The sequence below is a fragment of the Helicoverpa armigera genome, chromosome 9, assembly GCF_030705265.1.
Source record: "Helicoverpa armigera isolate CAAS_96S chromosome 9, ASM3070526v1, whole genome shotgun sequence".
Classification (NCBI taxonomy): Eukaryota; Metazoa; Arthropoda; class Insecta; order Lepidoptera; family Noctuidae; genus Helicoverpa; species Helicoverpa armigera.
This window is the reverse complement of record NC_087128.1, coordinates 10,613,857-10,633,783: the sequence shown is the minus strand read 5'-3', so window position 1 is coordinate 10,633,783 and position 19,927 is coordinate 10,613,857. Positions and strand designations below refer to the sequence as shown.

The following is a 19,927-nucleotide window of genomic DNA, read 5'->3' as shown; positions in this document are numbered from 1 at the left end:
TCAACTACTAAAAAAGTTAAGAGGCTTAAATCGGTCCCGTTTGCCCATAATATGTGAATCTCTTTTTAAAAAGAGGTATGTTTGATATATTTTTCTCTGTTATAAAAGTTACCTAATCATGTTTCTACAACTAACAAAATAAGGGTTATATTATGAACTTTCAGGTAGCCAAGTTGTATTTTGATCCGTTTTGTATTTACTGAGAAAAATTGACATCCTTGGCGCCAAAAATTCCAATTCGTCCTCTTAAGTATGAAGTTAAAGTTGAAAATAATTTCACCCTGAAAGTGCTCGCCGCGTCGCTGCCGGCCGCTGCCATTCCGGTGTGACTAGAGCCTAAATATCTATTACAGATAGTAAAATACTTGTAATAATTTTATAATTTGGAGACTAATAATTGAAATGGAGCGTGGCTGCTGGCGTCCCAATTCGCGTGGGATGTGAGGATGTCTGCCTCAGGCGCTCCACCACCTCCTGCGCCAGCTTTACTGACTTACTGACTAAACTTGTTGGTCCTGTTGTTATCTGCGCGCCTCAGAAAGATAACTCAGATGATGTATCACAACATATGTGTTTACAAGCCTAAACGAACAATAGCCACTTGGAATTTGGTGTACTTAGGCATGTTTGTAAAGACGATTTGAAGTATATAGTGCAGCTCAGCTTTACAGTTGGTGGTTTGTGTGGTGCACGGTATATTTGTAATCGCGCCGCCAGTAGGTACACAGAACATCACCCAGAAGGAGGCCCCAGCCGTTATAATGCACGGGTATGTTTCATTTACCTATAAAAATCTACACTAACATCTATTCTTCTTATTAGTCACCTATTCTATATTATAACGAAGACAAATTTGCCGCCTTTTCGACCCTTAAAAGTTAGTGGGCACATTCATCCGATATGGCTGAAAATGCACCTAGGTTTAGAATCATCATCGCGAGCGAAGCGAGAGCCAGAGCGCTTCTCCAGGCAGCTAATGTGCAATGCCCATGATGCAGTGCAATCATTACCCAAGTGCACCGTCTATTAAAGCTATTAGTTAACGATATTAAAGAACAAATGAAATTCTGTAAAAGTACCCTTTAGACTAAAAAGTTGTTAGGAAAAAGAATATAATCTTAAGAAAAAAGTTTTAGTCGTCTGAAATCAAACAAATACCTGATCGTTGTTACGCGTGTACTTACATTAATCTTCATGCTGATTTATGATTTCAAATCAACTATCGACCGACTAAAAGTTTGTAGTGTAATTGTCAAATTGTACCTACTGTAAATTTTACTTTATAGGAGGACTCAAAAAGTAAGAAAAAACTGCAAATGTACAAGAAGGCAAGAGCTAAGCGCATTTTTTTTTGTATAGGGATAGTGAAGCTAACAAACAGCCAGAATTTTTCAAATCGGTTCAGTAGTTCAGAGTCTTTCGTCCCCACTCAGAGACATTTAATGATTACTTAAGTCACTCCTTAGTGACGGAATGCCATACAAATCCTTCACTAAGGAATGGCTTAAGTAACCATTAAATGTCTCTGAGTGGGAACGTTTATTACCTAAGTAAGGTTAGTGCAGAACTACACATTTACAACACTATAAACTTTTTCAACTATCTAAAACTTTAAAAATTGTACAATTTTTTATCGTAAACAGGGTTAACTGCAAAATTTTAAGGCCCTCACTTCATAAACAGGTCTTCCATGTAAACTACCAACCCTCGTGTTAGAGCCCCCTTAGGAGACGATTTTCGTAAAATCCATCTTCATTCTCTAAAGAACCTTTAAATAACCTTATAAAGAACCCTTTTATGTCGAAGTTTATAGTTTCTGAGATTTCGTAATTAATCAGTGAGTAGTATTTCGCTTTTACCCGTCTTACCCGGGCTTACTCTCGTTCCGTGGGAACGACTTCCCGTACACGGGTAAAATATAGCCGATGTTACACGGGGATACTGTAGCTTCCCAACAGTGGAAGATTTTTACAAATGCGGTTCAGTAGTCCTAGGCTCAGGGGACATTGTGCATTGTGAGTTCTCGATCATTATTTTGCTGTGTTGTGATTTTAAAACTGCTTTATCTCCTAAGATATTCATTTAAATCGAACGATGTAAAGTACAATTTTGAGACATTTTGACAAGGATCATGTTTAAAACACCTATAAAAGATTTACATTTTATGTATTTATAACCATTGTATTTTTATTGCAGGAATACTTCAAAATGGCTCTGCATTATAGTTTACGTGACCATGTTACTACAGACTCAAGCTCAGAAATATAATCATCATTGGGATAAAGCTCCGAGGTGGGGCTGGCCGAGGTTTACCTATTGGCCGAATAGGCCTACATATCAAGTTCGTTTTAGTGACAGAATTTCACTTGTCATTCTTAATATTCCGAACTACCAAAATAGGACTTCAAAGTACACGGTTATTGCGCCGTCAGTTCTTATTGACCACAGTCGAGTACTTACGGCATACAACCCTTTAAGAGAGATATTATTTGATCCCGATATTGCAAATGAATTGGTTGTAGCCTTCGTACAAAGTTATACGCAGAAACATGTCGTAGGAGTGCACATAGCGAGAATCATATGCGCACGTCAAATAGTATACTTGCCAGAATTTCAGGTCAAATACTGGCATGGATTCGATCTAATGCATTCCCCTGAACATGACTTGATGATATTAAGAGTAGAAGAAGAATTTCCGTACCCTAATTTCTCAACATATTATGACTATACGTGGGATATTGAATTTAGAGGCTACGGGTATGTTGGTCCCCTCTGGACATTTCTCGCTAAGAGTAATGATAAACTATCTGGAGGTGCGAAGATTTTTTCCTTAGGTTTCAGTAAACGGGAAATGACAGAATATACAAAAATTCATGAGCTTTATGTGGAAGTGTCAGCAAATGTTGTGGACTGTCGGGAGTGGATGCCAGTGGAATGGGGATATTTTATCTGCGTAAAAAATGAACACAACTACCACGGAATTGGGGATGGCGCCATGTTATATTCCAAAAATAAATTATACGGAATTGGCTCCTTTACCATGTATAGGAACATTACCTCGAGTGTTTTTGTATTTACGGACGTAAGAGTTTATAGAGAACTTGTGGAACATTCCTGTACGGATAGAGAGGTTACTTATTGGTATAAAAGGAAAGGAACGGACTACTCGTGATTCTTCTTTTGTACTTCTGCCAGTTGATGCCAGTGAGATAAAAACTATTATACTCTCTCTTAAAACCAGCTGTGCTCAGGGACTTAACGATATTCCTAGTGGTATCATTAAGAGATATGCTAACTAACATGTTAGCGCAGCCGATAGCATATATTCGCAACATTTGCTTCTCTACAGGCGTCTTCCCTGCGGAGCTTAAAAAATCCTTGGTTCATCCAATTTACAAGAGTGGCAGCAGGGACTGTGTCAATAACTACCGTCCAATTTCAATTTTGCCAGTTTTATCTAAAATTATAGAAAAAGCTATCAACATACAGCTAATAAAATACTTAGAATCCAAAAATATATTATCTGAAAACCAATACGGTTTTAGGAGAGGTAAATCAACTTCTGATGCAGTTCACCAATTAACTGATACTATTATAACTAAACTTGATGAAAACAAAAAAGTCCTTGCAATATTTTTGGACCTAGCAAAGGCTTTTGACACAGTCTCGGCACCACTCTTGCTCAAGAAACTGGAACACGTAGGCGTACGCGGAATCCAACTGGATTTATTGCAGAGCTATCTTAGTGATAGATATCAGCGCGTAATAGTCGAGGGATGGCAAAGTGATGATTGCAATGTCAATATTGGTGTCCCGCAGGGAAGTATTCTTGGACCAACCCTATTTTTAACGTTCATAAATGACCTGTGCCAGTTAAATCTAACTAACGGAAAGATCATCACTTTTGCTGATGATACAGTGCTACTCTTTCATGGAGATACATGGGAAATGGGAAGAAGTCTATAGCCATGCTGAAAAGGGGTTTTCTGTGGTCGGAAGCTGGCTAAATAACAACCGTCTCACATTAAATACTACCAAAACAAAGTATATCACATTCACACTAACAAATACCCGCTTCCTATCAAATTCCGCTCTTGGTATAATCGCCCACTCTTGTAATAATCATTCATCAAACAACTGTACATGCCCTAAACTTGAAAAAGTGGACTCTATTAGATACCTTGGTGTTGTTATAGACAGAAATCTAAATTTTCAATTACATATAGACCTATTATCGAAACGATTAAGAAAACTGATATTTATATTTAAAAATCTTCGCCATGAAAGGTAAGGTATGCTCAACTAAGCTCTACAAAAGTGCATTATCCCACCGCAGCTATTGTTTTCTTAGCTCCTATTTATATAACAAGCTTAATGCTATACTAAATATTTATCCACTTACTAAAGTCAAATGCAAGCGGGTGTTAACCACGTATCTGCTAGATCTAGATTACGTTACAACTGAGAATCTCTTAACTATAGCCATATAAGGTATACAGTATACACTCACTGACACCCACGTCCCACATCTCACACACATACATACACGCACTCCTCACCCACACATCCACTTACACCCTCTTACACTCTCACTCACATTATACTCCACATACTAACACACAAATCATATTTACTTAACACCAGGAAATATATAAATACATATAAATACATATTAATAAATACACTCAAGTCACAAGTAGTTTTAATCTCTAAAATGTTTTCCAATTATTGTTATTTTTTATTTTTTCCTATTTGATTTTGTTTTACTTGCTACAATTGGTTTTTATGTTATGTACACTTATAATATAAGTGTACATAACACACGCAGATTACCACGAACGTAGTGTACTACGTAATCTGCGTGACAGGGTTTCCTAGTGCGGATACCAGTCTCCCACAAAGGACTGGTCTGAAAAATGTTGTGAACTTAATTTTAAGAACCTTTGTGGAAGAGAAATAAAGATTTAATTATTAATTATTAATTAATTATTACTAGAGAGCGTAGGTACTCGCCAATTTCTTCTAAGAACACTGCGGGTCGGGAGACGCGGCATAATACGCGGCTACTATTGTTCAGTTCAAGGTCGAGATGCACGAGTACGCCCAGCAAGGGATGACTCACAATCATTTAAAAAAAATATCTGATAAGAATATTTAATAAAATTCAGTCTATTATAAAAAAAAACTCTGTTTAACAAAATTATTGATTTTTTAAATGTAGGGTAATAGGATCCGTGGTAGATTAGTCAGGTACGAAACCATAGTGATTTTTTGACAGTGGCCTTTCGGATCTTAGTCTTCTATCTATCACTTTTACAAACAGCTTTATAGTAAGACTTAAAAGCTTGATACCGCGATAGTTATTGCACTCAATAAATTATATTTTTTTTTTTAGTAAGTGTACATAATCGTGGTGGCCTAGTGGGCAAAGAACCAACCTCTCGAGTATGAGGGCGCGGGTTCGATTCAGGCAAGTACCAATGCAACTTTTCTAAGTTTGTATGTACTTTCTAAGTATATCTTAGACATCAATTGACTGTGTTTCGGATAGCACGTTAAACTGTAGGTCCCGGCTGTCATTGAAAATCCTTGGCAGTCGTTACGGGTAGTCAGAAGCCAGTAAGTCTGACACCAGTCTAACCAAGGGGTATCGGGTTGCCCAGGTAACTGGGGGTCAGATAGGGCAGTCGCTCCTTGTAAAGCACTGGTACTCAGCTACATCCGGTTAGACTGGAAGCCGACCCCAACATAGTTTGGGAAAAAGGCTCGGAGGAAGAAGAAGTGTACATAATAGGTAATAAGATAGATAAAAGGTGTGTACTATTTTCAAGTTTCTTTAATTAATGTAAATATTTCACATAAAATGATCCGTGTGATTTGTAATTTAAAAAGGTAGTAATTGGTCAATAAAACGTTGAAAGTTTATTGGTCAACGAATACAATGTCAGTAATAAATTATTGACGAGTGAAATAATATAATGAAATCGAAAACAATCGATTCACTATAAATATAATTATTACTTAGCAAAATTCTCACAATAATTTGGAATCATCAAACACATCCGAGTTGTTGAAAGACTGATTGATCATCGGCACGAATCTTGAGCGCTGACCTTTACCTGCGCAGAAGTGATTTGTTAGCAAAGAACCAATCCCGAGTGACGGCTACGATGCGCTGCGGGCCAATCACCGCCTTACCTCGCCCCCGCGCCTCATTTCTCTCGGCTCAAGATTCGATTCGAGAGATTTATATACCTATGTATAGTCGGCGACCAAGAACTCCGGTTACTTGTGTAGTAAGCAAGAGCTGACGTTTTTACTTAATTTGAAGCAGTAAATTGTTGAGATATTTTATTTTACTTGTTAAGTTTTTACACATATAATACTGTAAGTCTTCCATATCGTATAAAACATGTTAATTAATATTTGTTGAGATATTCGTCACAATCTAATAAACAATATAATAAACTTCCTGTCCAAATTCGTGAGCTACCAACTACCCGCTTCAAAAGGGCACTACGTAGATGGCTAATTGATAATCCTTTTTACTCAATAAAAGAATTTTTACAATATAAATTTCCAAAATATAAATAGGTACCTAACCTTTATCACTTGCATGTTTATGTGTGTGTATAAACTAATTTGCATGTCATTATATTGTGAATTTGTGACTGAATACCGAACACACTGAAATTTTGTAACACCTTATGAACCTACTGTATTCATGGGCAAATAAATACTTTGACTTTGACTTTGAATGAGTTTTTTTTTGTTGTGAACAAATCACGTGAGGCAGTGGCAGACTCCTACTGATTAAACCGAACCATGATCCTTCTCGAGCCCTTCGTGTATCAGGGTCGTCGAAACTATCTTAAACAGCCCCAGCAGGAATGCCTCATGAGCTCAGTATAAGTAGACGACGACGGAGCAGAAAGGAATTACGAACCTTAAAAGTCGCGCTATGCCATTAGATGAACGAAGCAGTTATGAATCGAAGAACAATAAATAAAATAAAGTACCTTCACAATTAGTATCGAGTTTACTTTGGAATTCTTGAAATTTCCGGCAAATAGCAACATGATACCGCATTTCTAGCTCAAGTGATGTTTACACAATAAATTTGTTAATTTTGACTACAATTTAGATTTTTATGGTTCCGTTTAGTTACAGATGCATGTTATTTAAAATTATAATTCCGACGAATATGTAAGAGAATGTGAACAGTCATGGTGGTCTACTGGGTGAAGAACCAACCTCTCAGTATAAGTGCCAATCCAGGTCAGGCAAGTGCCAATGCAACTTTTCTAAGTATGTAAGCATGTAAACTGTATCCTTGGCAGTCGTTACGGGTAGTCAGAAGCCAGTTAGTCTGACACCAGTCTAACCAAAGGGTATTAGGTTACCCGGGTATCTGGATCGAGGAGGTCAGATAGGCAGCCATTTCTTGTAAAACAGTGGTACTCAGCCACATCCGATGAAACTGGAATCCGACCTCAACTTAGTTGTGAAAAGGCTCGGGAGATGATGTAAGAGAATGTTCCATGGTAGGATTTTGTTAAATAACTTTATAAGGAACTAGCTTTCGCCAGCGGCTTCGCCCGCGTGGTGTGTTGATAAAAAGTAGCCTATGTGTTAATCCAGGGTATCACCTATCTACATAACAAATTTCAACCAAATCGGTCCAACCGTTTTTGCGTGATTGAATAACAAACATACATCCATACATTCTCACAAACTTTGAAATTTATAATATAAGTAGGAAGTAGGATTATGTTCGTAGGAGTCGACGAATAATATTATGTAGGTTTACTTATATGTACTTTTCAGATGCAACACTCGTCGACTCGGCTTAGTACACCTTTTCTGTTTGAGTGCAAAAATATAATATAACGTACAGTAATTACATTTTTAAATGTTTTATATAAATAAGGGATATGAAAAAGACACGTAAATATTTCATTAAAAGAATGCCTTCTTTTGCTGATTAATAAAAACACTATGAAAAAATATAATTAATTTGGATATAAGAATATTTTGGTAAGGAACCCTGGTTGAATTAGTCCGTCTCACTCGTGACCGACATATTTAATGAAAACATTCTTCCACTGCTAGTATATATACACAAACTCAGCTATAGGTCAGTTAGTAAACAGAAAGCGTTCCTTTTGATAATTCAACGTGACCAGTGGGCGATTGCCATAATGTGAGTTCTTTGTTTGTGTACCGAGATAAAATATAGCCTACGTTACTCAGGGATAGTGTAGCTAACAAACAGTGAAAGAAATATTCAAATCTGTTCAGTGGTTTCGGCGCCTATTCAATTCAAACAAACAAACAAAAAATCTAACCTTTGCTCTTAGTTCCCTCGGGACACGGGTGAAACCGCGGGAAAACGGCTAGTTTACAACAAACTGAAAACTATCCTGGTAAAAAGCAAAAATTAAAAACTGGTTTTTTTACATAAAAAAAAACCTTCTAAAAAACGTTTTTTGGCGGATTTGCGTTTGTTTTTTTACGGAACCCTACGAATATTTTTTACGAGCAGTTCTCTCGAACGCGTGTTAAATACTAACTTCTGCGACCGGATTCACTCGCATCCCGTGGGAACCTCTGCACGAACCCGGATACAAAGCCAATAAAAGTAGTCTACAGCCTTCCTCGATAAATGGACTAACACTGAAAGAATTTTTAAAATCGACTAGTAGTTACTGAGATTAGCGCATTCAAACAAACAAACAAACTCTTCAGCTTTATAATATTAGTATAGATTAGAATGTTGCCGCCCATACTTTAGGCTCGCCAAAGTAATAGATACTTTTTTAAGACTGATAATCGAGCCGATTTTTTATAAGATTTTCTTGGACGTGGGCGTTGAACTATTGCCGTCAGTGTCTTCTATTTTTCTCCTGCAAAAAATCTATCACCAATTTATCAGCCGTAGACAAGCAGCCTATTGTGTTTTACTGAAAATTCGTTGCACTCTGTCGTATGTTTCTAAAAGATTTACGTTTTCAGACATTTTTATGTATTGATAAACTAACAATTGTATTTTTATTGCAGGAATACTTCAAAATGGCTCTGCATTATAGTTTACATGACCATGTTACTACAGACTCAAGCTCAAAAATATAATCATCATATTGATAAAGCTCCGAATTGGGGCTGGCCGAAGTTTACCTATTGGCCGAATAGGCCTACAAAACAAGTTCGTTTTACAGACAGAATTTCACTTGTCATTCTTAATATTCCGAACTACCAAAATAGGACTTCAAAGTATACGGTTATTGCGCCGTCAGTTCTTATTGACAACAGTCGAGTACTTACGGCATACAACCCTTTCAGAGCGATATTGCGTGACCCCGCGATTGCAAATAAATTGGTTGTAGCCTTCGTATCAAGTTATACTCAAAAAAATGTCGTAGGGGTGCACATAGCTGAAATCGTATGCGCACGTCAAGTAGTATACTTACCAGATGATAAGGTCAAACACTGGCATGGACTCGATCTAAAGCATTCCCCTCAACATGACTTGCTGATAATAAGAGTAGAAGAAGAATTTCCGTACCCTAATTTCTCAACATATTATGAGTATAATAAGGATATTGAAGTTAAAGGCTACGGTTATAGTGGTCCCCTCAAGACATTTCTCGCTAAGCGTGATCAAGGACTATCTAAAGGTGTGAACATTTACAACTTAGGTTTCAGTAAAAAGGAAATAAAAGAAAATAATAAAATTCGCAAGCTTTATCTTAATGTAGAAGAAACTCTTGTGGACTGTCGGGAGTGGATGCCACAAGAATGGGGATATTTTATGTGCTTTAAAAATAAATCCAACTCCCATGGACTGGGGGCTGGCGCCATGCTATATTCTAACAATAAATTATTCGGAGTTGGCGCCTTCGCCCTGTGGAGGAACAACACGGGTATTTATGTATTTACGGACGTAAGAGTTTATGAAGGACTTCTGAATCATACCTGTACGGATGAAGAGTTTTTTTTTAAGTGGTAGGTAGTCAGGGTTACAGAAAGTTCAGGATCGATCGATTCATCGGATCCGATGTGAGCTGTTATGATATCTTTCAAATATGTAAATAAATATTTGTTGTGATATTTGTCATAATGAGTTTTTTTTTGTGAACAAATCACGTGAGGCAGTGGCAGACTCCTACTGACTAAACCAAACCATGAACCTTCTCGACCCCTTTGTGTATCAGGGTCGTGGAAACTCTTCCTTTAAATAGCCCCGGCAGGGATGCCTCATGAGCTCAGTATAAGTAGACGACCATTTTTAACAACTTCCCAAAAAGTAGGAGGTTCTCAATTAGTCGGGAAAATTTTATTTTATTTTTATGTATGTTCACCGATTACGCAAAGATGCTTTGACTGATTTTCAAAGTTCTGTTTTTGTTTGGCAGGGTATACCTCCCACGTGGTACCATAGTCGCCAGTTTAGGATCTGATGATGGAAACCCTGTCAAATCAAGCTCTTGACAGTTATAGGCTTGCATAGGTTTATGTGTGAAAATATTATTGAGACGAAAGAGAGTAGAGGGAACTACGCAACGGTATGTATTAGCTACTTCGTGTTTGGGTATATTATATATGTAGCAATGGGAACTTTTATTAACATCTATATTATGACTGTAGTCACTGAAAAGCTAAAAATAAAAAAAAAATTACAAAAAAAAAGACTATTCCCGCCGATGCTCCTCAAAATAGTTTTTTTGAGGTACAGCATACAGTTGGCGTTTTTGCGAATAAGGAAATTTCTTGTCCAGTGCTCATTAAATGTATTAACACAGCCCACCGCGGATGACTCTCGTTATTACTAAAATCTAATCTCTTTGCCCTTTAATCTGCGTAAGGGGGTAATTGGTAAGCGCCTTTGTTGATAAGGGGTTGTTTCGAGAGCTACTAAAATCAGGATTAATAAAGCAGGCAACACCCTATCTCAGTCTGCAGCATTACCAAACGATTAGTGTCACAAGGTTCTATGTCATCTGTTCAAAACATGAGCGGTATACAGAGTGACGTTCAAAATTCTTGCTTGTAAACAATGAATTCGCGCCTACAAGAATTCTTCGGTTAGGTATGCAACACAGTTTGATAAAAAAGAAACAAGTCAGACATTTGCCACAAATAAAATGAAAAAATATATTACACATACGTAGTAAGAAATACTGTTTAATTCACCTACCAACGCTTTCTCTTGACGACCAATGGTAGATTAATTCTACAGTCCGCCATTGTACAGACGACGGCGCATGGTTGATGTGCCGTCGTCTGTCTCATCATCATCTCCTGTGCCTTTTCCCAACTATGTTGAGGACGGCTTCCAGTCTAACCGGACGCAGCTCATCAGGACCAGTGTTTTTCAAGGAGCGACTGCCTATATGACCTCCTCAACCCAGTTACCCGGCCAACCCAATACCCATTGGTTAGACTGGATATCAACCTACCTCAATGTCTAAAAGGACAATGGGCTCTTACCCTGTCCAACAGCGTTGACTATAAGTAGGTAGGTACCATTACGTAGGTCTTGGCAACACAAAAAAATGTTTACTGTGGCGACTAGTCCTATGGCCCTTGGAACACTAAATAATAATTATCAACACATTTTTTTATGTTTCTAAGTGGCATTATATATCAAACACGAAAGTCCGAAAAAAGGTAACACCCTTATCCAGAAGGCAGAAGGTGATTTGTTTTGCGCGGACTTGGTCATAAAAACAGGTGAATTATTGTAAACGTCTTGTCATTTACAACACTGGACATTGCTTCGGATGTAGCGAAGTGTACTTCGAGCAAAGACCTGCGATGTAAGAGCCCGTTGTAATGTTCCCTTACACTTGAACTGAAGTGTAATATTTATATTATAGAGGTTGTTTCATGGGCTTGTTATTCGTGCAGAAAGAAAGCGTTTTTTGACACTTATAGTGTAATAACCGAACCATTTTCAGATGCCAAATCTCCATTTTGACAAATGGGTGGTAATTTCACGGCTTTGATTCATTGATTCATTATTCATTGGTTATTGTTATAGATAATAACATGATGATAATAAACATGTGGTAATGAAAACTGTATAATTTTAAAAGTAAGTGGCTTTGCTCTTAAAATTATGCAATTTTCACATAAAAAACCGGGAACAAGCTGAAAGAGACAACTCACCATAATTTATAATAAGTGTAATGGGAGTGGGAAAATGGTTAAGGTTTACTAAATAATTTAAACGTACAAAACAGTTCAAAAATTATTTTCTTTCAAAACTTGCAATAAATAAATAAATAACTCGTGAAGATATTTTAACTAGTGTAGAAATACAAACAAAACCAGTGAGCAAATTGTCGGGAAAGGTAAACATTTATCTCAGTAGCTCATCTCCACTGAATGACAGGACAAATTAATATATTTCTATTTGGATAAATTCCCAGCAATAAATTAATTTCTATATATATATATATTAATATATTTCTATATATATATTAATTTCTATTTATATATTTTTTATATAAATTAATTTGACTTTAAAAATGTAACTTCCCTTCTAAAGAACCACCAAAGCGGGGAAGTTTTTAAACAACCTGTAAGATAAAATTTATGTAAAGAGTATTTAGTTGTTCACCTCTATGGTTTTATATTCTTTATGTCCTAAATACAATGTGTCAATGTCAATTGAAATGTGACATGACAGAAATAAGAGGAACTGTAAAATTTTATGATGGTTTTCGAATTTTGAGTTGGTGGTGTTCACATGTGGTTTTCTTCTCAACGCAAATTTTGAGCTATATTTGTGCTTTTTTGGTGTTTTCTGTGGTGCCTGCTTAGTTTTGAGTGTGTTTTATATGTAGATTTGTGTTTCATTATTCATCATTTCATCATTTCATCTGTAAGTAGTCTTGTATTTTAATTAATTTTGTGCGACGTCGGCGTATGCCAATAAATAAACATGGCGGACAAACAGGGGCCGCCGGGACGCCCTCCCGACCCCTCATGTACTTCTGCAATTGAAACAGTAATGACCGTCCCATTGTCTAAATTTGAGGCAATGGAAGCGGAAACTTCAACTCATAAGAGAAAGCATCCTAGTCAGGACGAGGATGTTACTGATGTTAATAATGTTAATGCTACAAAACGCGACCGAGTCACCCCTCCATCATTGGTGTCACGTTCCAAGTATACCAACTTAGATAGGGAGCCATATCTGGTATATGTTTCCTTCACGGATTCAGACTCCACTTCTGGATCCACCCTTCACCCCATAAGATTTGGTCAATTAATGCAAAAATTAAACATTAAGAATATTAAATTAGGCGGGATCAAGAGAATTGGCAGAAATAAGATCTCGGTGGAGTTTGAAAGCCATGAGGATGCTAATATCTTTATTGAAAGCCCAGCTATTAAGCTCAAAGGTTTTGTTTCTACTATTCCCACCTTCAACATCACAAGGATGGGGGTAGTGAAGGGTGTACCAACTGATTGGTCAGAATTAGAGGTCATTGATAATCTTAAGTCCCCCCATGCTAAAATGTTGAAGGTGAGACGCTTAAATAGGAGGGTTGTCAATGAAGGTAAGTCGGAGTGGGTCCCTACATCAAGCGTGGTCGTCACATTTGATGGTCAGGTCCTCCCGGATCGCGTCTTTTGTTTTTATAATTCGCTCCCTGTGGAGACATATAACTACCCCACTGTTCAATGTTATGCATGCTGCAAATACGGGCACACTAGACCCAATTGCAGGTCTAAGCCACGATGCTTCCGTTGTGGTGGGGATCACCTTGGGGACGGTTGCTCTGTTGAGGATCCCAAATGTTTATATTGCTCTGGCTCTCATCCCGCTAATAGCAGACACTGCCCAGAGTTTATCCGTCAGAAAAATATCAAAGCGTCCATGGCCAAAGACAACATTTCCTACTCTGAAGCTGCCAGAATTCATGCCCCTTCCTTCCGTTCCTTTGCAGATGTTACGGCTTCAACCCCTATCACTCAGACTATTCATCAGATTCTCACACAGGAACCTCGCTCCCCACGTCCCCCTCCCCCTAATTACATTTCTCACTCCCAACCCTCCACTTCATCATCCTACAAAAAAACTATTTTGACCCGCCCTAAACCTCACCCCTCGCTGCAGCCTGGCTATGACCGAAGGGCTCACCAGGACATTATTAATAGCTTCTCGTTCTCCCCTTCGCCTAATGGTTGTGCTCTTCTAGATTCTCCTCCTTCTGAAAAAGATCATGTACAGACCATACAATCTATTATACGTTTACTATCCTCCTTACTTGTTAACTTTCCTTTACCTGACCACGTTGCCACAAATTTAATAAGCTCCATTAAATCTCAGCACATTCCATCTTCTACAGTGGAATACCAGAAGTCTGATCCCAAAAAAAAATGAAATTGCTCATTTAATTAATCAGTACAAACCGGCATTGTTTGCAATTTCTGAAACATGGCTAAAGCCACATCTCGTGTTTAATATGGCTGGGTATAGCGTGCTTCGGGATGACCGTCTTGACGGTTATGGCGGAGCGGCTATACTGGTTAATAATGTTCTCCCATTTTCCCCCTTATCCCTTCCCCCTCACGGAGATGAGATTAATGCCGTAGGTGTTAATATTGTCGGTGTTAATGTTATTTCTGTCTATATACCCTCTCCTGATTCCTCTTGTTTCCAGTATATACGTTCTATTTGCTCTTTATTTTATCCTGTAATTTTTCTAGGTGATTTCAACTGCCACCACTCTCTGTGGGGATCTGACCATTGTGATAGTGCGGGTAATGAATTAGTGAATCTGCTGGATGACTTGGGGTTATGTGTTATCAATGATGGATCTTTCACGCGCCTTCCTAGACCTGGACAATCGCTAAGTTGTTTAGATCTAACACTGTGTTCAGCCCGTTTGGCCGCTGATATGGTATGGAAAAGGCTTAACCTAACACATGGTAGTGACCACTATCCTATATGTACTACTCTCACCACTAGGTGCCTTCCGCAAAAGGAAAGCCCCCCTCTTTTAAAGTACAGGCTGTCTGATGCTAGGTGGGACCTGTACTCTCAGATCCTTGAGGACGCAATCCATACCTTGCCCCAGGTGTCTTTTGACAACCTTGACGTCTGTATTTCGCAACTTTCTGATGCCATTTCATCAGCCGCTGATGAGAGCATACCTCTTAAGAATTCGGCTTCTGGAAAAATATCATCCCCGCCCTGGTGGGACCGCGAATGCACCAGCATCATCAAACTCCGCAATGAAGCTGAACAGAGCTATGCTCTCAACATGGCTATTGAAAACCTGGTGGAATATAACCGGATTGTTGCGAGATCCAGACGCCTACTTAAGAAAAAGAAATATGAAGGTTGGAAAAAATTCTGTTCTTCGCTTTCCCCCTCCACTCCTTCTTCCATGATTTGGCAAAACTTTAGAAGATTTAAACGTGGTTGTTCTGTTCAAAATTCTTCAACTATCCCCATTGACCTAGCAGATTCTTTTCTTTACAAGTTAGCCCCTTCGTCTGTCCCTTTTGTAACAGAATGCCCTTCTGCTCCCAGTAGTGAGGTCATGTCGGTAGACCCGTTGGAAGCCCCCTTTTCCATTAATGAACTCAATGCCGTGCTCCAGCATGTCAAGGACACTGCACCTGGTATCGACGGCCATCCATATTCTTTTTATAAGAAGTTGGGTGCCTGCGGACGCCAATACTTGTTGGACATCATGAATACTTGCTTCACTCTGTCATATATCCCTGATAGCTGGAAAACACAGTTGATCATCCCCATATTGAAACCTGGGAAATCCCCGGATAGTCCAGATCACTTTCGTCCTATTGCCCTTTCTCCAGTCATAGGCAAAATTATGGAGCATCTTATTAAAAACCGATTGGAGTGGTTTGTGGAGAGCCGAGGTGTTTTATCTAAGTCGCAGTTTGGCTTCCGAAAGGGGGCAGGTACCATGGACAGTGTTAGCATCCTGACAACTGATACCCGGATAGCATTCAGTAGAGATGAATCGGTTTTAGCGGTCTTCCTAGACATAACAGCGGCATACGATAATGTCCTTCTTTCGGTTCTCAGGGAAAACTACGGAAGCTGGGTGTTTCTGAACGGATGCTGCATTGTACATGTAACCTGCTCTCTGGTCGTAGGGTCAAGATTCGTATCCCTGGAGAAGATTCCGATTGTAGAACGGTCTGGCGTGGGCTTCCTCAGGGTCCGTTCTTAGTCCGCTACTTTATAATATTTACACCTCGGATCTTCATGATTCCCTCAACTTGGATTGTCAGATTCTTCAATATGCGGATGATCTGTGTTTGTACATCCCTACTTCATCTATTGAAAGAGCTAGTGAGTCCATGCAAATATCACTCAATTCCTTAAATCAGTGGTTAATTGACCATGGCCTTGTACTGTCTGCTCCAAAAAGCTCTGCGGTTGTTTTTACACGTAAGCGTACTGTTCCTCATGTCAACCTTAAAATTGAAGAATCTCCCATTGAAGTTGTTAATAATGTGAAATTTCTTGGGGTTATATTGGACTCTAAATTGTCAGGGTGTTTCATCTCAACTACATTAGCCTTAAGTGCGAGAAGAAACTTAATATGCTTCGTGCGCTAGCAGGAGTCTGGTGGGGTGCTCACCCCTTCACCCTAAAATTGGTATATAATGCTACAATAAGAAGCTTGCTTGATTACGGCTCCTTCTTATTTGAACCCTGTAATAAAGTTGCTATTGCTAAGCTGGAGGCCATTCAGGCTAAATCTCTTAGAATCGTTTTAGGGTGCATGAGGTCCACCCCTAAAAACACCTTGCAAGTGGAGAGTGGCGACCCCCCTCTTCTCATCCGTAGACAGTATTTAGCCGACAAGTTTCTTTACAAGACTTATTTCCTCAGTGAGCACCTGCTTCTGCCTAGGCTGTCAACTCTTGAAGGCCTATGCAGGCAGAGTGATTACTGGAGACATAAAGCCCTCCTCTTTTAGTTAATTCCTTTCGAAAAATCCTTGAAATTAAGGATAATTCCTTAATCTCTCAGCAAGATAAACTTCCCTTGTATTCCTGCTCCTTTGACACGTGTAACTTTGTGCCAAATGTCTCCTATATTGACATTAGGAAAGACACTGCAAACGCAAATGCCCATTTTCTCTGCACTATAAATGACAAGTGGCCTGATTATTATAAATTCTATACGGATGCTTCAAAATTAACCACTGATGGAAAGACTGGTGTTGCCGTATACAACTCTAACTCTCAGATATTTCTCCAATTTCAATGTCCTCCTGAGTCATCGGTGTTCACGGGAGAGTGCATTGGGATCCTCGAGGCATGTTTATTTATCTCCTCTCACCCTGCTATTAAAAAAGCAGTGGTTTTCACTGATTCCAAAAGTGCCCTGGATGCGATTGTTAAAAATTCGTTTAAGGACCATCTTCGTAGCCCAATTATCGTTGAAATTAAATCAGTATTGCTTTTGTGCTCTACAAAGGGCGTGGAGATTGTATTGGTATGGATTCCTAGTCATGTTGGTATTAGAGGTAATGAAATTGCGGATGTATCAGCCAAAGGTGCGATTAGTAGCAGCATGGCTGATAAAAAACACTACTCGGTGCAGATCTATGACCTGGCTCACAAAGCTAAATCAGACCTATTCCAGTCCTGGCAAACTGACTGGTCCGAGTCCAGTAAGATGAAAGGTGGTCTGTTTGCCTCTATTCAACCATCCATTCCTGCGAAGCCTTGGTTCTATAAACATAAAAAAGTATCCAAGACCGTTATTTCCGTTATCTGCAGAATACGTATTGGTCGCTGTTGCTCCCCAGTTTTCTTAAACAAAATAAGAGTTCGGGACTCCTCACTCTGTGAATGTGGTCTAGATGAAGGCACGCTTGACCATATCTTTCTTAATTGCCCCTGAATGATGCTTTCTCTTTTGATCGTGTCATTGCTAAACTAAAAATTCAATACCCGGTAAATGTTCGTCATCTTCTTTCATTCTTTCCTAACCCTCTAATGGTAAATGCTTTTGTTAGATTTATTTCTTCTAATAATGTTAAATTGTAACAGTGTTTATATCTTTCATAATGGTAATATGTAATGTGTATATAATTACTTGTGTACTAAGTTAATTTTAGCAAATTCATTAATTATAGTGTATGTATTTTGTTGCAGGCTCGATATCCTCCACCAGAAAAGTTGGAATTATTTTCTTACATTAATTTCTATATATTTTTCTTTTTCTGTTTCATATTTTCCCATGTGTCGTCACTAGCTACGCGAGTCTGGCAGAAATTGCCGTCAAATACGGCAGATTGCCATAAAAAAAAAATTTATGATAAAATAAATAGCTTTGAATGTTGTTTCGTCATTTGAATTAATGAAATCAAGTTGTTTTATTTAATCTTATATTTATATAACCCTGTTACTGATTGACTTGTGCAGACACCAGAAGACGCAGATGGGCGGGCGATCCATCGATTGAATACAAAGGATCCAAATTAGAATTAGGTACGTAGTTAGTAAATTCACCCTTTTAGACAAAATAATATTAAATCTTTTTACACTTTACATAGTTAAATCTTATACATAATATGACAAACATTAGGTAGACTGGAAAGCACACATACATACAGAAATTATACCTCTAAACTAAGTTATCTAAATTTGCATACGCCCTCAGAGAAATAAAGAAAACTACATACCTCAAAACAGCAATAAAATATAAACGAATATAAAGTATTGTGTATAATTAAAAGCTGAAGCGACATGATCACATGGTGATAACCTATTATGAACTAGTGGCCCGCCCTCGCTTCGTTTCGGTAACAGAGTTATATTATGAGTGTTTCTCTACTATATTATGCTTGTATTATACACATAAACTTTCCTATTTAAACACTCTTTCTGATAAAAAAAACCGCATGTAAACCGGTTGCGTAGTTTTGAAGGATTAAGCATAGGTACAAAGGGATTTTTTTATGTAGTGATGTGTTAGGTTCCTATGATGAAACTGATTGCTGTTCGAACGCGATAACACATTAAAAAAGAAACAACTAAGTACTGTAACAAGTTCAATTTTCCACACGAGAGACTTAAAAAGAATCATAAAATCAAATTGACCTTTCAAAATCAGAATAATATTTATTCAACCTCAAAGTTTCCTCGACTGAATTCTAAATTCTTACTTTGTACAAACATCTTGTAGCGAACCTTATCTCGTAACTAGGCCCTCGAGAGAAATAACTTCACAGTTAACTTTTAGAACTAAAGTCAAAACGTCTTGACCGCGAGATTTTCGAGATTTTTTTCTCTGAATTAAGTTAATGATTTTGAATGAGGTTTTTTGTTTGTTTAGGTCAATGCTGAAAAAAACCTACTTTAATTCTGTCACTGTTGAAAAGCTTGTGCTTGTTGAATTGCCGTGGGACGCCGGCTTAGAATTGCGCTCCCCCCAAATCATCCCGTGGGTGTCGTAAGAGGCGACTAAGGGACAAACCGGAGGTCGGGCAGCAGCGTCCTCCGTGTACTGCATACCCTCACTGCGATCGCCAACCCGCCTGCCAAGCGTGGCGATTAAAGGCAATTACCCCCCCAATGAGAAGCACAGAAACCAGGCCCCCAGTCCCCGGCAGCTCCGCTATCCCTGGCGCGGGTAGCGGTCAAGGTAACGGCGGAGCAGGGGGTGCTAAGAATCTCCGGAAGAGATCCGGCTACCCACCCCCACGACGACTGGCCCTGGTAACACACAACATACGCACATTGAGGACTGACGAAAAGATCTGCGAGCTGGAAGAGGAGTTGAGCAAGTTACATTGGGACATTATAGGGTTATGCGAAGTCCGTAGAGAGGGAGAGGACACCGTAACCCTGAAGTCTGGTAACTTGCTCTACTACCGGGAGGGCGACCAAAAGTCCCAAGGTGGTGTCGGGTTTC

The 19,927-nt window shown here is 38.7% G+C and overlaps 1 protein-coding gene across 1 annotated transcript; it reads left to right on the top strand.

Moving 5' to 3' along the window:
* The first annotated feature begins 12,906 nt into the window (after positions 1–12,906).
* Positions 12,907–15,201, top strand: LOC135117294 (uncharacterized). The gene has a single exon (XM_064036214.1). It carries the CDS (start codon positions 12,950–12,952, stop codon positions 14,396–14,398), a length of 1,449 nt encoding a protein of 482 aa, XP_063892284.1. The 5' UTR covers positions 12,907–12,949; the 3' UTR covers positions 14,399–15,201.
* The last annotated feature ends 4,726 nt before the right edge of the window (positions 15,202–19,927 follow it).